The sequence below is a fragment of the Heterocephalus glaber genome, unplaced genomic scaffold (genome assembly GCF_053883595.1).
Source record: "Heterocephalus glaber isolate CG9 unplaced genomic scaffold, H.glaber_assembly_v1.0 deba00001497, whole genome shotgun sequence".
In the NCBI taxonomy this organism is placed as follows: domain Eukaryota; kingdom Metazoa; phylum Chordata; class Mammalia; order Rodentia; family Bathyergidae; genus Heterocephalus; species Heterocephalus glaber.
The window spans coordinates 21,154,222-21,169,507 of record NW_028258320.1 but is presented as its reverse complement, the minus strand read 5'-3'; the positions used below and the strand labels follow the sequence as shown (position 1 = coordinate 21,169,507).

Below are 15,286 nucleotides of genomic sequence, written 5' to 3'. Positions count from 1 at the left end.
AGAGAGAATGGTAAGTAGAAAGATACCAGAAAGGTGGGTGGTCTAGAGGGACAGCCAGCAGGCCAACATGTATGAATCTGAGGGAGCAAGGAAGAGATGGAGTGTAAGTGTTCTTCCACTAATTGCCCAAAAAGTGTTTCTCGGGATTTATGGGTTTATAACTGGCCCATCAACAAACGAAAGTCAGTGAAAACTAACGGGTCTTGTGGCATAAAAATATTGAGTTGATTCCTTCTCCTGTGGTAAAAGAAAATATTCTGAAGCAGGTGCCTAATGACCCAGACTTTCTTCCTGTGATTTTTTATCAGTATGTTACCTCAAGCACCTCAATTATCCTTTTGCTGTCAGACTTCACAATATTTCTCCTTTTGAAATTCTATCATTTGCTTTATAGATACTGGAAACATAAAATTCTCAATCTCTCTTCCTCTACTACCTACTACAATGACTTTCTTAAAAGTCATCTCTTCATAAATTGTTTTCTCTAGAAGACTTATTCAACTCTACAAAAATTACTTTTGAAATGTAGTCAGGCAGCCAGACTTCTTATTTGAAGAGATAAGCACATCTTAAGAGTCTTCAGGATAAAGCCAACATTTTGTTCCCAAATTATAAAAACATATTAAATGTAATACTTAATATAAATTTATTTCATTACTAAGACATTTATTTAAAGTGATATAGCATTATATAATTACTAAAAAACCCAAAAAATATAGTCCTTAAGATTCCACCATGAAACATCTTTCTCTTGTCATCCTGTCTGCAATGCTAGCCATTTCCCCTAACACAAGGTATTTTCAAAGAGAAAGATACCCTCATCCTTAGATTCAATGACTTTGAGTCAAATCTCTGAACTGCACCTGTGTAGACCTCTCAAATGCAGGACTAATCTCCATAAAAGCCCCTCTGGACCATGACATCTCCTGCCAATCTAGTAGCTTTGACCCTTTGGTGAGATAGCTGTTCCCAGAAAGACTTCACGCTAAACATCTTTCTCCCAGCATGAGCAGCTGAGATCACTGACTAGCACTGCTTTTGCATCTTATCCAAAATATTACTCAATGAATATTCTTTGCAACTCTGGACACCTCCGTCCCTACAGTCAAAAGTCTCTTCAACTAGTGTACATACAAGTAGGGCCATTAAGTGTGCTGAGAGCATGAGACTTTACCTCTTGTCAACCAGAGCCAGCAGGCGGTTATAGGTTCCTTATCTTAACTTTTTGTTTCAGAGGTAACAGCAAGGGCCCTTCTACAGAACTCTTCCCACTAAGCTTTGATTTCAATTTGCATATAAAGGTCAGATTACTTTGCTACAGCTTTTTATTAAGTTCCCTTAGGAAGCCCGTAGTAGCTGGCTTCTTTACAAACTTGTTCTGACACTATAAAGGTGTCAGAATGCTTCCACAAAGGGCAGTGTTTTAACTGAGATTCCCTGGCAAGACTCCTGTGAGAATGAACAGAGTGACTATGAAATTTGGCAATCTGATTAACACTGAGACATGAAAAGGTGTTAAGCCTTTGTATGCTAAATAAATTTGAAATGGTTTTTGAATAGATTCTCCACAGTCAACAAAAGATCTGCAAAGCATGAAGAAGCTAACGTTTGATAGCAGTTAGGCTTACAGAGGAAAAGTGTTCCTGAGGGTTGGAAAACTGCCTTGAAAGGAACTGTGCTGATGAATGCCAGTCACTATGATCAGTGCCCAATGGGTGGCGGTGAAGTAGTACAGGGAATCAAGCAGGAAGTCAGTACCTAGAAAATACAGTGAATAAAACAATGTAGCCTCCAAATTGGACACTTTGGGGAGTAAAAATGTATAATCCAAGGTATGCAAACCACAATATATATACATTCACCCTAATTAATTGCATTTAAGCTCACTAAGCTAAGGTTTATCTTATGAAAATTCACTTGTAATCACAATAAGGTCTAGAAAAAGTTATTAATACTTCTCCAAAAATAAAAGCAGCTCTTATTTTAACTTTCATTCCAAAAGACACCATAGGGTTTATTTTCAGGGGATGTCTTATTTTTTCATATACAACAATCTACATTTATTCATGTATAAAAACTACATTCATTCAAATACAGTCACGTTATCTTCTTCTAGAACATCATCAAAACTCTCTGAACCCTGAATTCTGGCCTGAATTTCTTGCGACTCCATTTCCTGTAGTACCATTGGCCCCCATATCTCATCTCCAACAAGAGAGGTCTCCTTAATGCATACTTCTTAACCATGTATTCTGCTCATAGAGCAACATTATAACACACAGCATACTGAATTATGAAGAGTCATATTAGATATAGTCACGTCCATTCATTATCAAGCGCATATGTTATTTATGCTTTGTGTCTGTACTTCCACTGGTCATTCCCCAATAAGTCTTGATCTCATCTGTTTACACAGGTGTTTACCTCTCTTCCAAAGGTGCCTGCTTGGGTATTTGCAAATACTTAATTATAATTTATATTATCATTTATTTTAAATATTGATGTCAGTAACATTATTCATTTATATTTTTATTAATTTATAATTTTATATTAATGTTATTGCTCTATAATTCAATATGTTCATTGAATGTTGCAATAGATTTACTAAAAGCATTCTTTTGGCTGATGATCTTAACTGAGTCTTAACTTTGAGGGTAGGGTTTATGTAAAGAGCATCCTAGGATGAAAAATCATGCTAGGGCTTATTTTCTGGCTGGCTCTTATTTTGGGAGAAATACAATACTATAACATAAAAAAATAAAATAAAATGAGTGAATACAGTGGAATTTCAAAATGTATGATAATTTTACCTGCTGGACAAATAACACAAAATAGCAAAATGATAATAAAAAATCTTTACAGCATTTGGAACAAGTGAGACTTAGTAACTAAGAAGCTCTATTTGCAAAGCACCGGGGCATGCATATAAAATTTGGAAATAAAATAGTTTAATCTACAAAAGAAAGTAGAGCACCCAGGAGAATGTAAGTCTTCAAGGTGGAGAATATATAGAGGAGAATATAAAAAGGAAACTGAGCTTTGAGATATGGAATAGAAAGTGTTAGAAAATGTCTTTTTCAGTGAGCACATGACACAAGGAACTTGGAAGAGGTAACAATTCTAATATTCAAATATCTTGGACCATTAAATTTGCAAAACAAAACTAATAAAGAGCTGATTGGATTGTTGGAAAGCCAGTTAATATTGTGGTAAAGGTCTAAAGTGAATGACCTATAACAAATTCCTGTAGATTTTTTTATTCATTAAGTTTATTGATCCATTTTAAGTATACAATATGATGACATTCATCACTGGGAATTTGTACCTTTACATGGTATATCTTGGTTCTTATTTTTTTCCCCATTTCCCCATGCTCCTTTCATACAATGAGACAGATAATAAATGTTTCAGGATTTTTAAGCCATTTACTCTGTCACAATTACTTCACCTGGTCATTGTAGCACAGAGCCCATAGGCCATATAAAACACAGTGGAACAAATATGTGCCACATAAGAGCTTGCCAGCCCCTGGAAATAATATATTATGGTTTACAAGCATGAATAATAAAAATAAAGATAATGTATACAATTGAAATATTTGGCAAATAGCCACTTATACTGTATTTACTCCCTACTTTCTGAGGTTGTTAAATCTGAGATTCTACAACCTCATTTGTCATCACACTGAATCCAGTAAAAAATAGCAACATTAAATGTCACAGCATTTATTTTAAAACTTTTAAAGATAATGGAGACAACTAATATAGCAATTGATCAAAATAGTAAAGTCAGATGTAATCATATTTTATAAAACTATTTATCAAATATAAGAATCTGATCCTCAGCTATTTTATTTTCTTGAGGGCACTGAAGAATACTCATGAAAATTCACATAAGATAGGATTACTACTTAGAAACCTCCTCAGGACCATAGCTTATCCCTCCCAAACTTATATCATTATTAACTAGTTGCTTAATGGTCACACTTTTTAGATACCTTGGAGAAAGAGTAAATGTTTTGCAGTTCTAAGGCCAGAGTTTTGGTCTGAATTAAATTCGGCCTTGTAAAGAGAAAATTATACCAGCTCAATTTTATTATCCTCTGTGGTAAAGGGATAGTTTTAAGTAAAATAATGAATAGATTTTCATTTACCTGCATCTGAGCTAGACTTTATTTTTATCTTATAACCCAATTAGCAATTAATCCAGAGGTTACAGATCATCCTCTAAGGAATGGCTGTAAGTGAACTTCCCCCTTTTGGTTGCCTAGGAAACTTGGGATGTAGGGACAGAGATGATGGGCTTCCCTCCTCTCTTCCATGATTTGAAGCACAGCAGCTCTGTTTCTATCCTTTCAGCCATAAAATTATTTAAAGAAGAATTATACATATTTCAAAATTTTAAAATGCTCTTTTAAATCATACACTTGCATGTTCACAGCTGGATATAGCTTCCTTTTCTTAAGGGTCTCATAACACTGATTTCCTCAACCACATCTATCCATTGGGCATTACAATGAGATGCAGGGCCAAGACTGTACAAATTAATAATTTATTAGTAATCTAGAAAAAAAGGAACAAAGTCTACACCTCATGTTTCTAACTGATGCTAATTCAGTGTGCTCAAAAGACAAAATAGAAAGCAAGTAGATAAAGTATATGAAGAATAATTTAAAAAAACAACAAAGGGGCCAGGGATGCAGCTCAGTGGCACCATGCCTGCTTAAGTTCGATCCCTGGTGCCAGAAAACAAAACAAAACAAAACAAAACACAACAAATTTTCATGGAATTATAATTTAAGAGCAAGGACAATCATTTCAAATAAAAAAGGAGAATGAATATATAAGCAAAAGTAGGGGGATTATGAAAGCAAGTCAGCCTTAATTTAATAACGCTGGTGAGTAAAATAGGAGGAGCAATTAGCTAACATCATTTACAACAGCTGTAGAAATAACACATATGAACTTTACTTTGTATTAGATATTAAATTGCTAATAAGTAAATAATATCTCCTATACTTGATAATAGTGTACTTTGTTTGGTATTAGACAGGACCTAATTAGAATAAGACTTGATAGTCTCATTTGAAAAGTTTTTTGAAAATTAAATAAGGACTAGCAATTAACACAAAATACTAGAGCATTCCTATGAGAAAAAATTAACAGAAATGGAAGTATTTACCTTGAAAAAGAAATGAGTAAAGGGAAAGAGTATTGCCTTCCAAGGCTATTAATAGTTACAATAAATTGTTCTCCTGCCCTGTGGAGGACCACATAGAAATAATGGCAAGACAATTTGATTTGCAATGTGGAAGTCATCCTGATAATGAGAAAAAATTTAAGTACTGGAACATCTAACTAAAAGTGATTATAAGTTTTTTACATCCCTGAACAATTTTAGCAGGAAAAATAAATGCAATATCCACCCTAGCTCTTTTCTGTAATTTCACAGGTGTATCTTCTCAAATAGCCACACAGGGATAGTGAAACTGTAGGGGCAGAGTTCATACCACAGTTCCTAAAGTTCATGTATCTTCGTCACACTATTATCTTTCCTGGACTCACCTCCTCTCCAATTTGGGGATTATTTCTAGTCCACTAGTCCACACAGGTCAGGAATAAATACCTTCGGCTGAATAAGGAAATATTTGGTAAAGTTTATGTGCTGCTCAGTCACAGTATTGGTTCAGTGCCTCAGTTTCCAAACACAGGAACAAATATTTGTAGGCTCCTTAGTACAGATAGTCCTCATCTTACGATGAATCCCAATGAAATTATCATAAATTGAAAACATTTTATACATCAAAATTAGATGTAATACTCATAACCTACTGAACAACATAGGTTAGTAGGACAGCACACTATGAATTGGCTGGTTGGCTCATAATAGGGTGGCTGATTAGGGGCTGTGGCTAAAAGTAGCTGCCTAACATTACAAGAAAGTATGATAGCAAATATTGCTAGCTCAGGTAAAGACCCAGATTCAAAACTTGCAGTATTATTTTGGACAAATATGTATGGCTTTCACACTATTGTGGTAAAAATTTAGGGCACCATCTGCATATATCCTGGAATTTCTCTTTCTATCATTGGTTTAGTTTCAGCTTTTCCCAAGCCCTAAAATGTTGGATCCTACAGTTTGACACCTTTAGCCTTTTCCTTATAATCTTTTCCATGTGCCCTGCCAGACTCCCCATTGTTTGGTTGGCCATTTCTTTACAAGGCTCATAAAGGACTCCATATTTCTGGATGGCTCCGCATAGTCCCACTATGAAGTTCAAGCCTGATACTATTACGCATTTCTTCTTGATAATTCTTTCTCCATTTTACAGTCATACTAGACATTAAGTCCAAAAGTTTTTAAACTGAACTGCATTAATTCTTTCAATTTTCAGTCACTGGTCCTACCAAGTCTTCCTAATGTGAGCCTGTTTACCCCAGCTAAAGTTTGCTTTCTTTGGCAAAGAGAGTTTGATTGGCTTTGAGTATAAGGCCCAGGTAACATTTGTGAGGGCAGCCCTTAATCAAGAATGAATATGTGATTCCATTTAGCTATAAATGTCTCTAGTTTCTCAGTCTTTATGGCTGAGTAGTACTCCATTTTATTAAAAAAACCAACATCTTCTTTATCCTGTCTCCAGTTGATGGACAATTGGGCTGTTTCCAAGCTTTAGCTATTACAAGCTGTGCCGCTATAAACATGGGTGAGCATATATTGCTATGGTATGATTCTTTTAATTCTTTTGGGAAGATACCCAGCAAGGGAATAGCTGGGTCAAATGAGACCTCTAATCCTAGTGTTTTTTGGTATCTCTATATTGATTTCCACAGTGGTTGCACCATACTCTTAAGTGAAATAATTAAGACACATGTGTAAATACTGAATAATTTCTCTGGTGTGAGAAACTAAAAGTATAAATAAGAATCAAAATGTATAATTGATAATGTGAAATATGAAGAAAACATCTAAAGGGGTAGGAGAAGTGGGAGGAGTAGAGGAAAGAAAAGGAGAGAAGGAAAAAATATGAGAAAAGGAAAAAATGGAAACAAAGTCTTTATAAATAGGGAGGGTTGGAGGGGGTGAAGGGAGGGCAGGGGAATGGGGAAAAATAAGAACCAAGATACATCATGAAAAGGTACAAGTTCCTAATGATGAATGTAACTGTATTGTATACCTAAAATGTAACAATAAACTTAATGAAAAAAAAGAACGAATAGGAGATTAAGCGTCCAGATTTTGTTCTTCTTGTTTGAAATAATTCTGAGGTTTATTTCATAGTATCTCTCATAATTCAACAACAGCATCAAGCCCTGACTCATACTGAATCCCTATTGGTTTCCTTCCTCTCCTGGTCTTACTTTAACCTCCTCCTAAATAAGACTACTGAAAATACAAATTCTCACTTCTCGGTCTGTCTGTAGATGAATTTATCCTAATTTAAAGTATCTTTATATCTTTACATAATCATTTTCTAAAGCACTTACTTTGTTCTATAAGTAACTAATTAGCTATATTATAAACCAACAGTAATAAAAACAGCCATAATGCTGGAACAAATACAGGCCTGTGGATGAATGGAACAGGATAGAGGATACAAAAACATTCCTAGACACACTGAGCTATTTGATCTTTGACAAAGGGGGCAAAAGCATACATTGGAAGAAAGATAGTCTATTTTACAAATGTTGCTAGAAAAACTAGATATGTGTTTACAGAATATTGAAGCTGGATCCATATCTCTCATGATGTACTAAACTAAAATCAAAATGGATCAAAGATCTAAATATTAAAACAGAAAACACTGAACCTCCTGCAAGATAAAATTTGAAAAACACTTGAGCTCATAAGGCGTAGGAAAGGATTTCCTAAACAGAATTGCAATGGCACAAGAAATAACAAGAATCAACAAATGAGATTACCTCCAATTAAAATGCTTCTGCATAGCAAAGAAAGCAATTAGTACAGTGAAGATAAAACCTACAAATGGTAAAAAAAATGTCAGCTATTCCTCAGAAAGAGGACTAATATCTAGAATACATAAAGAACTCAAAAAAAATTAGACCACCAAATAAAAGATCCAATCAAGAAATGCGCAAATGAAATGACCAGAAATACTAATAGTCAGCAAATACATGAAAAAATGCATAACATCTCTGGCCATTAGCAAATTAAAACAATGCTAAAATTCTATCTTACACCAGAAAGAATGGCAGTCATCAGAAAAAACATAACATGTATACCAATATATATAGCAGCACAAATTATAATAGATAAATTCAGGAAGCAACCTATATTTCCACATACAGATGACTGAATAAAGAAAAGATGGTATCTATACATAATGGAATACTCTCAGCTATAAAGAACAATTTGAGACATTTGTAAGAAGATGGATGCATTTGAAAAATATAATGTTGAGTGAAATAAATCAGACACACAAGCTTAAATATCATGTAATATCTCTCATTTAAGTAAGGCAAAGTACAAAAAGCATGCTAAACCATGAGTAGAAGGAAACAAGGGTTCTGTCCGAAGTACTCTCTAAGGGAAGGTGGGGCAGGGGTGGTGGAGAATGGGGTGGAGTGGATGACAGAATGGATGAATGTGTTTAGCTAACAGTTGAGCCTTGTGTGGTGGCCCATGCCTGTAATCTCAGCACTCAGGAGCCTGAGGCAGGAAGATCTCCACATATTCGAGGCCACCCTGGCCTACATAGTGAGTTCAAGGTCAGTCTGGACTACACATAATAAGCTAAAGGAATGTAAACACATATCATAAAATTAATAATATCAACAGGAATGAAGCTGGGGGAAGGAGATTTAGAGGAAGAGGGAGGAGTGCGACATGGAAGGGGGGGGAGTTTAAACTAGAATCAAGCTGTATCTTGTACATGTGCCCAGTCTCTTATAAGATGATTGTAAACTTCATGTACTGTGAACATATACTAATAAAAAATAATTTTAAAAACTCTTACATTAACATTGGAGTAAAAATCAGTAATTTTGGTCTATGTGTGTACAATGTATAACAGTGAACAGTACCCTTCTGGGAATGTAGGACATATTTCCTTAAATAGACAATTCCCAGATGGGGACAAAAAAGCATTTGTTGTGCCTTGCAGCTCCAAGTTAAGATTTGTTAAAAGAAAACACTCCATAATTCTGTAATGAGAGGGTTTGGCCACAGAAGTACTATTTTTTAACATATTTTCTTATCATTTCTAGTACAATAGTAAGGAAGATCCTTCCTATTTGCTAAAGAAAAGAAAGAAAAGTGGTTATCTTTCTTGGCCTCCTGATCATGTTAGGAGGCACCTACACACAGAATCTTATCATTTCTGCACATTCTACAGTTAATGTTCTCATTTGCATAAGTTATAACCAAATACAGAAGTAAAAATGTAGTTTGTGACAATAAATCTGACTTTGGGGATACATACAAGTCTCCAAAGTTCTAATGCATTTCAGACTTGACATTATAGCATAGAAATAAAACCTTACTTACAATCCTTCCAGGCAATCCAGATGGTAAAGTGTGTTGAAATAATTCAAGAAAAGGTAGAGCAAACTTACCCGAATCATCATGACTGAACATCTGATGTCATGAATTGTATCGTAGATCTTCTTTGAGATGTCCACAAATTGATTATCATCAAACACATTCAATGAGTTCTTGCTCAAGGCTTCCAAGGCAACATTCACTTGTGTTACAAACTCAGGAATTACTATTAAAATAAATGAGAAAGAGATTGTCTTCATTGTATTTTTTGTATTTGTATACATCCTAGGAAATGTAGCATTCTATTTTAAATAAATATTTGATAAGTAGTAAATTCTTAATGTAGAGAAACAAAACATTTTGACATGGTTATCTTGTGTCTCTGAATAGTGAAAGACATCAAAGACAAAGAGAGGTATGTCTATAGAAATATTTAAAAATTATCCTCTTTGATGTCACTCTTTGTTTTTACCAAACATAAGATCGTAAAGTCCCTTCTTATCCTCTACAATACAAACCCCAAGAAATCACAGAAAGAAATTGGTGTGAAAAAGAGTTGGAATTGTAACATAGTAAAAATGAAACATTTTATTTGCTAAACAGAAGAAAATTTAGTTTTAGTTTGTAATTTTTTCTTATGAGAATAATACAAATACTCTTTAAATATTCTTTTGGTAAGGTTTTCCTTACTATCAAAAATATAAATGAAAACAAATTAACAATGTTATATGCAAACTATTTCTAAAATACCAGAACATTGAAAAAGTATAGGGCTGTTGAACAGTAAATCACTCACCAAACTTGCCACTATAAATAACAGGACACAATGGCTTCCAGCCTTTTGATATCCTTTATTAAGTCAAAACACATAGTTAAGTTCAAAAAGATGTACTCTCAACAGCTGCAATGACCTGTTGTTTGCAAAGTTTTATTAATAATCCTCTTCACTAAAACATTTTTCTCATATAGCAACAAGTGTGCAATACAGTCATAATTCTATTGAGACCTACAATCTTTTACTATTACCTGTACAATAGTAAAACTATTCACATAATCTTTCAATGAAGATTTTGGCAAAAAGACATAAAATCATGCAAAGCTCTAGTTTCCACTCCCATGTCATAAAATGTGACAAAGATAAGATATTTTGAGGAAAATACAGCAACACCTGTTCATTATTGCAATATAATTTCATTTTAACTCCTCTAAAGGCCTTTTATTAATAAAATAATATTAGCTCCAATTAAAATCTTTCTCAAGCAAAGGTTTAATTTCTGAAGTACAGATGGAAACTACAAATTTTTTAGTTTAATAGCATAAATGGACTATTAAAGCTGAAATGTAATACATTTATCATTTTATTCGCATAAACAACAAGTGGATGTCTTTACTTATACTATGGACATATGGTTGCCTAGATCAAAGTAGGAGTAAATTTTATAATGCTTTCCAGAAAATACAAAGAGAATATAATTAAGTAGCTAATTAATGGTAGCTTAGAAGGAATAACAAATTGACAAACCTGTTTTGAAACTAAAGTCTACATAGGTTTCAAGAAAGTCAGGTCACATAATATAGATTATGTTTTACAGTCATCAATTTAAAAAGGGGGTATAACTTAAATCCATGCTCATCAATTAAAATGCCACATAGGATAAACTTTTTTGAATTTTGAAGGGTAGATTTATTTATTTATTTATTTATTTATTTATTTATTTATTTATTTTGGTACCTGGGATCGAACTCGGGTCCTTGCGCTTGCTCAGCAGGCGGTGAAACCACTGAGCTGAATCCCTGGCCCTAAGGGTAGATTTATTAAATAAAGGAGGCCTTTTGGCCAATATATTTTTTACTTTAAAGTATCTTGTCTATTTCACATATCAAATTCTAAATCAGTTCTGAAATCTTTTGAAGTCTATTCTTTTTCTATTGATTTTATTCCAAATACACAGAATGGTAGCTAACATTCACAAGGTTCTTACTTAGGTCGACACTATGCTAAACATTTACATGTATGTCTAATTTAATCTTTATATCTCCCTGTGATATAAAATAACTATTACCATCTTCATTTAACTGACGAGGGAACCAACCAAGGTCACATTACCAATAAGTAAAGGTTAGGTAATTGAGACCATGGAATGGAACCTGTTCTCTGAACCCTAAACCTGCACTGTCTCCTTTTAACAAATAAAATCCTCAGGGCTTTGAATTCCAATGCTTCAGGGAAAATTAATGCTAATTTCCTAACAATGAGGTTAACAGACCTATAGAGCCAAATTCTCTTAAGCCTTCAGCCACTTGCTGGTAGTAACCCAAGCATATTTTATCCCTTCTCAATCCTTGCTAAATTTATTATATGGATTTGAAAGTAGGTGAGAGTACATAAATATCAAATTTAAGAGGTCAGAAAAGAATTCAGGCTCATTACAGGTAATGATCTTAAATGATGTCACCATGTTATCTTTTCTATCATTAATTAAACTCATATTAAAATATTTCTAATTACAGTGCTATATTTGAAAATTACTAATGTTAGAGAATTTTTCCTTTGAAAGCTCACATAATGCTGTCATTTTTATATCATATTAAGCAACTCTGAAGTAATAAATAATAGTGGAAAGAAGAATTAAGCGTATAAATGACTTCTATAATTACTTCACATCCTCTAATATTTCCATTATTTAACAAATACTGATTGTTGTGATTCATATTTAATACTTGAGAGCCAATATTATGTAATAAAAATGTGTTTTGTAACTCACAGATAATGTACCTTTCAATTCAATGACTGGAAATGATCTTGACACTTTCAAATAATGTGTCATAAAGTACTGACTCACTCTGATCACTTATGACACATCACCTGGTTAGCAAGGGCCGTACTTCTGACCTTTCTATTATATCCTGCTCCTACCCTTCAAGCTTCTGGAATATTTCCCAAAATTAAGAAATAAAATAATGGAGAGAAAGTACTTTAAGACATATCTGCATGAAACTGGTATTATGGTGTTTTTCACTCTGACAAAGGTATTCTCCTATGAATAAAATGCTGATCACATACTTAGCCCAAGTATACACCTATAAATCTCTCCAGCAATATAAAAGTTATCTTAATTTTTTAAAAAATCTTTATATATGGTGATATTAGTAAATAATATTTTTGGTTTAAATATTTTAGAAGTTTGTCCAATGACAATATGAAATAAAGATTTTGGTTTTTCAATTTTTTTCTTACATTTTCCTATTTGTTTTAATCAGAATAATTGTTTAAAAAATAGATATGTTTAATTTTTAAAGTTGGATCTGTGTCAATAATGTTCTATGATCATTTTTGCTGTCTGATGTTTTAATGAAATTAATTACCTTTTAAAATAATTTTTTATATTTTTGTACTTCTCAGTGAGAATTCTCAACTATTTAAATTAACAATATCAATTCTTACACCATCAAACTTCTCAAAACCATGAGTGTAAAGTTTTATCAGGTGAGATAGTCACCCCTCAGTACAGTTCCCAATGATCCTAGCCCATGGTATTGAAGTTTTTAAGTAGTCTTCTCTGACACTGTACACAATCTACATGCTCAACAAAAAACACAGCCAAAGTGATGGCATGCAACTGCATAGACTCTATACACTAAAAACAACACTGCATGTTCAGTCTTGGTCACTCTCTCTTGGCTATTACTTGCTCTATGAATATTATCTGTTGTGTTGTAAAAAGTCCTATGTAGAGGCTCTGTTGGCAAGGCACTGAGCCTGCAAGATATGAGGACTGAGACAAGTGAGTGAGCTTAGAAGTAGATCCTCCAGTTCCACTCAAGCCTTCAGATCCCTGCAGCCTCAGATGACATCTTGACTATGATGTCATGACAGATTCTATGCCAGAACCACCCAACTAAGACATTCCTGTATTCCTGACTTCCAGAATATGTGAAAATAATAAATTACTGTGGTTCTGAGTTTCTAAGTTTTACAGTGACATCTCAGGATGAATAATCACTATATCAAGAGTCTTGTAAGTTCTAAGAGAATAAATTATCTTAGCCTACTCTAATTCATGCAAATGGAATAATATGCTCTTATATCTTCTTTCATTCAACATGAACTTATGCAATTTGTGTCACACTTGCATGTAGTATTAGATTTTGCATTTTGATTGTTGTCTAGTATGCTATAGTGCAATTACACAACAAGTTATCCATTCTATAGTTAATGGGCATTTGGAAAATTTTCTGTTTTACACTATTAAATAAAGTACTACTATGGACATCCTACTACATGTCTTTTGGGGCCATGCATTATTTGTATGGGTCATGTTATTTAAATACTGTGATTATTCAAATCGATTGGAAAATTTTTACTCCTATTAACAATGCCTGAAGATCCTACTTGCTCTATATCCTCTTTAGTTCTTGACATATTCCATCATTTACATTTTCACCTTTCAGTATGGTATATTCCTTACTTCTTTTTCAACATCTTTACCAAGAATCTATAATATATGTAAAAGTCTACTGGTAGAAATTATGAATTACTTTAATCTTTTATTACTTTCTCATCCTTAAGTTTGGACTGTTAAATTTTTCTCTTTAAAATTCCCTAAATCTCATCCCTTGTTCAAACTCAATAATTAACCTCTCTAGTTTCCACATCAATAAAAACACACAACAGGGGAAGAATGCAAGAAAAAAAGAGGCGAAGGACCTGCAGTTCTTGCAAAATGTGGTTCAGTGTCTAGGAAGAATCTTGGGTCACAGGAAGAAGGAAAGAAGTCTAGAAGAAAGAAATTTTTAAAGAAGCTGAAGTTTATAGGGTGAGAAAGCATCAATTAGACATATATCCCTATGATTTGAAGGGCTGAAGTGACCCTTTACATTCACCTGGAGATTACTTTGATAAGAATAGAATTGATTCCAGCTTTCTAAACTCCAACTGTCTTTGTTCAATTGACCATCATTATGTGTCTAAATAGAAGTCCTTTTACAACCCTGTCAACCTTGTAACTTTTTCTACTCAATCTTTAGATTTAGTTTACATGTCAGTTCCTCTGTGGAACATATCTGATTCCATCCCCACTTCTGCCTTCAGCTAACTTAGATGATCCTGTGTCTTGGACATGGTAACACTTCAAAGATACATGTTTTAAGGCTACTATGTCATAACTGTATGAGTTTTCTTGTACTCAGATACTTCTAAAACCTGGACAACTGTTAGAAAAACTTCGTCAAGTCAGCTTTGTTTCTTCAGGAAAATAGTAAGAACTCAAATTCAGACTCAGAACCTCAGAACCTGTACTCATAACTATTATGTTCAACTGCATGCAAGAATAACCAGATTGACAGAAAATGCTGAGGACAATTGAGGACAAAAAAGATGAGGTAAGTCTTCAAAAGAGGAAAGATCACCTGCAAAATATTAAATCAGATGGACATTAGACTTTTAATGTGCCATACTGAATACTGAAAGAAAAAGGGTGAAACAATACCTTTTATTTCTAAGAAAAAAATGATTTTAAATTTGCAATTCAACACCCAGCCAATCCATTCATTAATTAAATGATGTGACTCTTTTAAACATCTAAGTATACAGAACACTTAATTTCCATTAATTCCCTGTTAGGAAAATACTTGGTAGCTCATTCTTATAACAAGAGGTGTATCCAAACATAGCTGAGGAAATAAGAAAGTCAGAATCACAGTGTACCAAATACCACACTGTGAACAGGACAAAAGGAATCTTGCAATTGGATTAAATTGGCCATATTAGCATGAAATCTTAATTTTA

General features: G+C 33.5%; 1 protein-coding gene across 12 annotated transcripts in view; it reads right to left on the bottom strand.

Moving 5' to 3' along the window:
- Ctnna3 (catenin alpha 3) overlaps window positions 1-15,286 on the bottom strand; it is a 1,794,873-nt gene that overhangs the window by 343,741 nt on the left and 1,435,846 nt on the right. For all 12 annotated transcript variants that reach the window (XM_021259452.2, XM_021259448.2, XM_021259451.2 and 9 more), the window contains one exon: window positions 9,573-9,724. In XM_021259452.2, coding sequence (XP_021115111.1) covers window positions 9,573-9,724 — 152 coding nt within the window. The remainder of the gene's footprint in view (window positions 1-9,572; window positions 9,725-15,286) is intronic.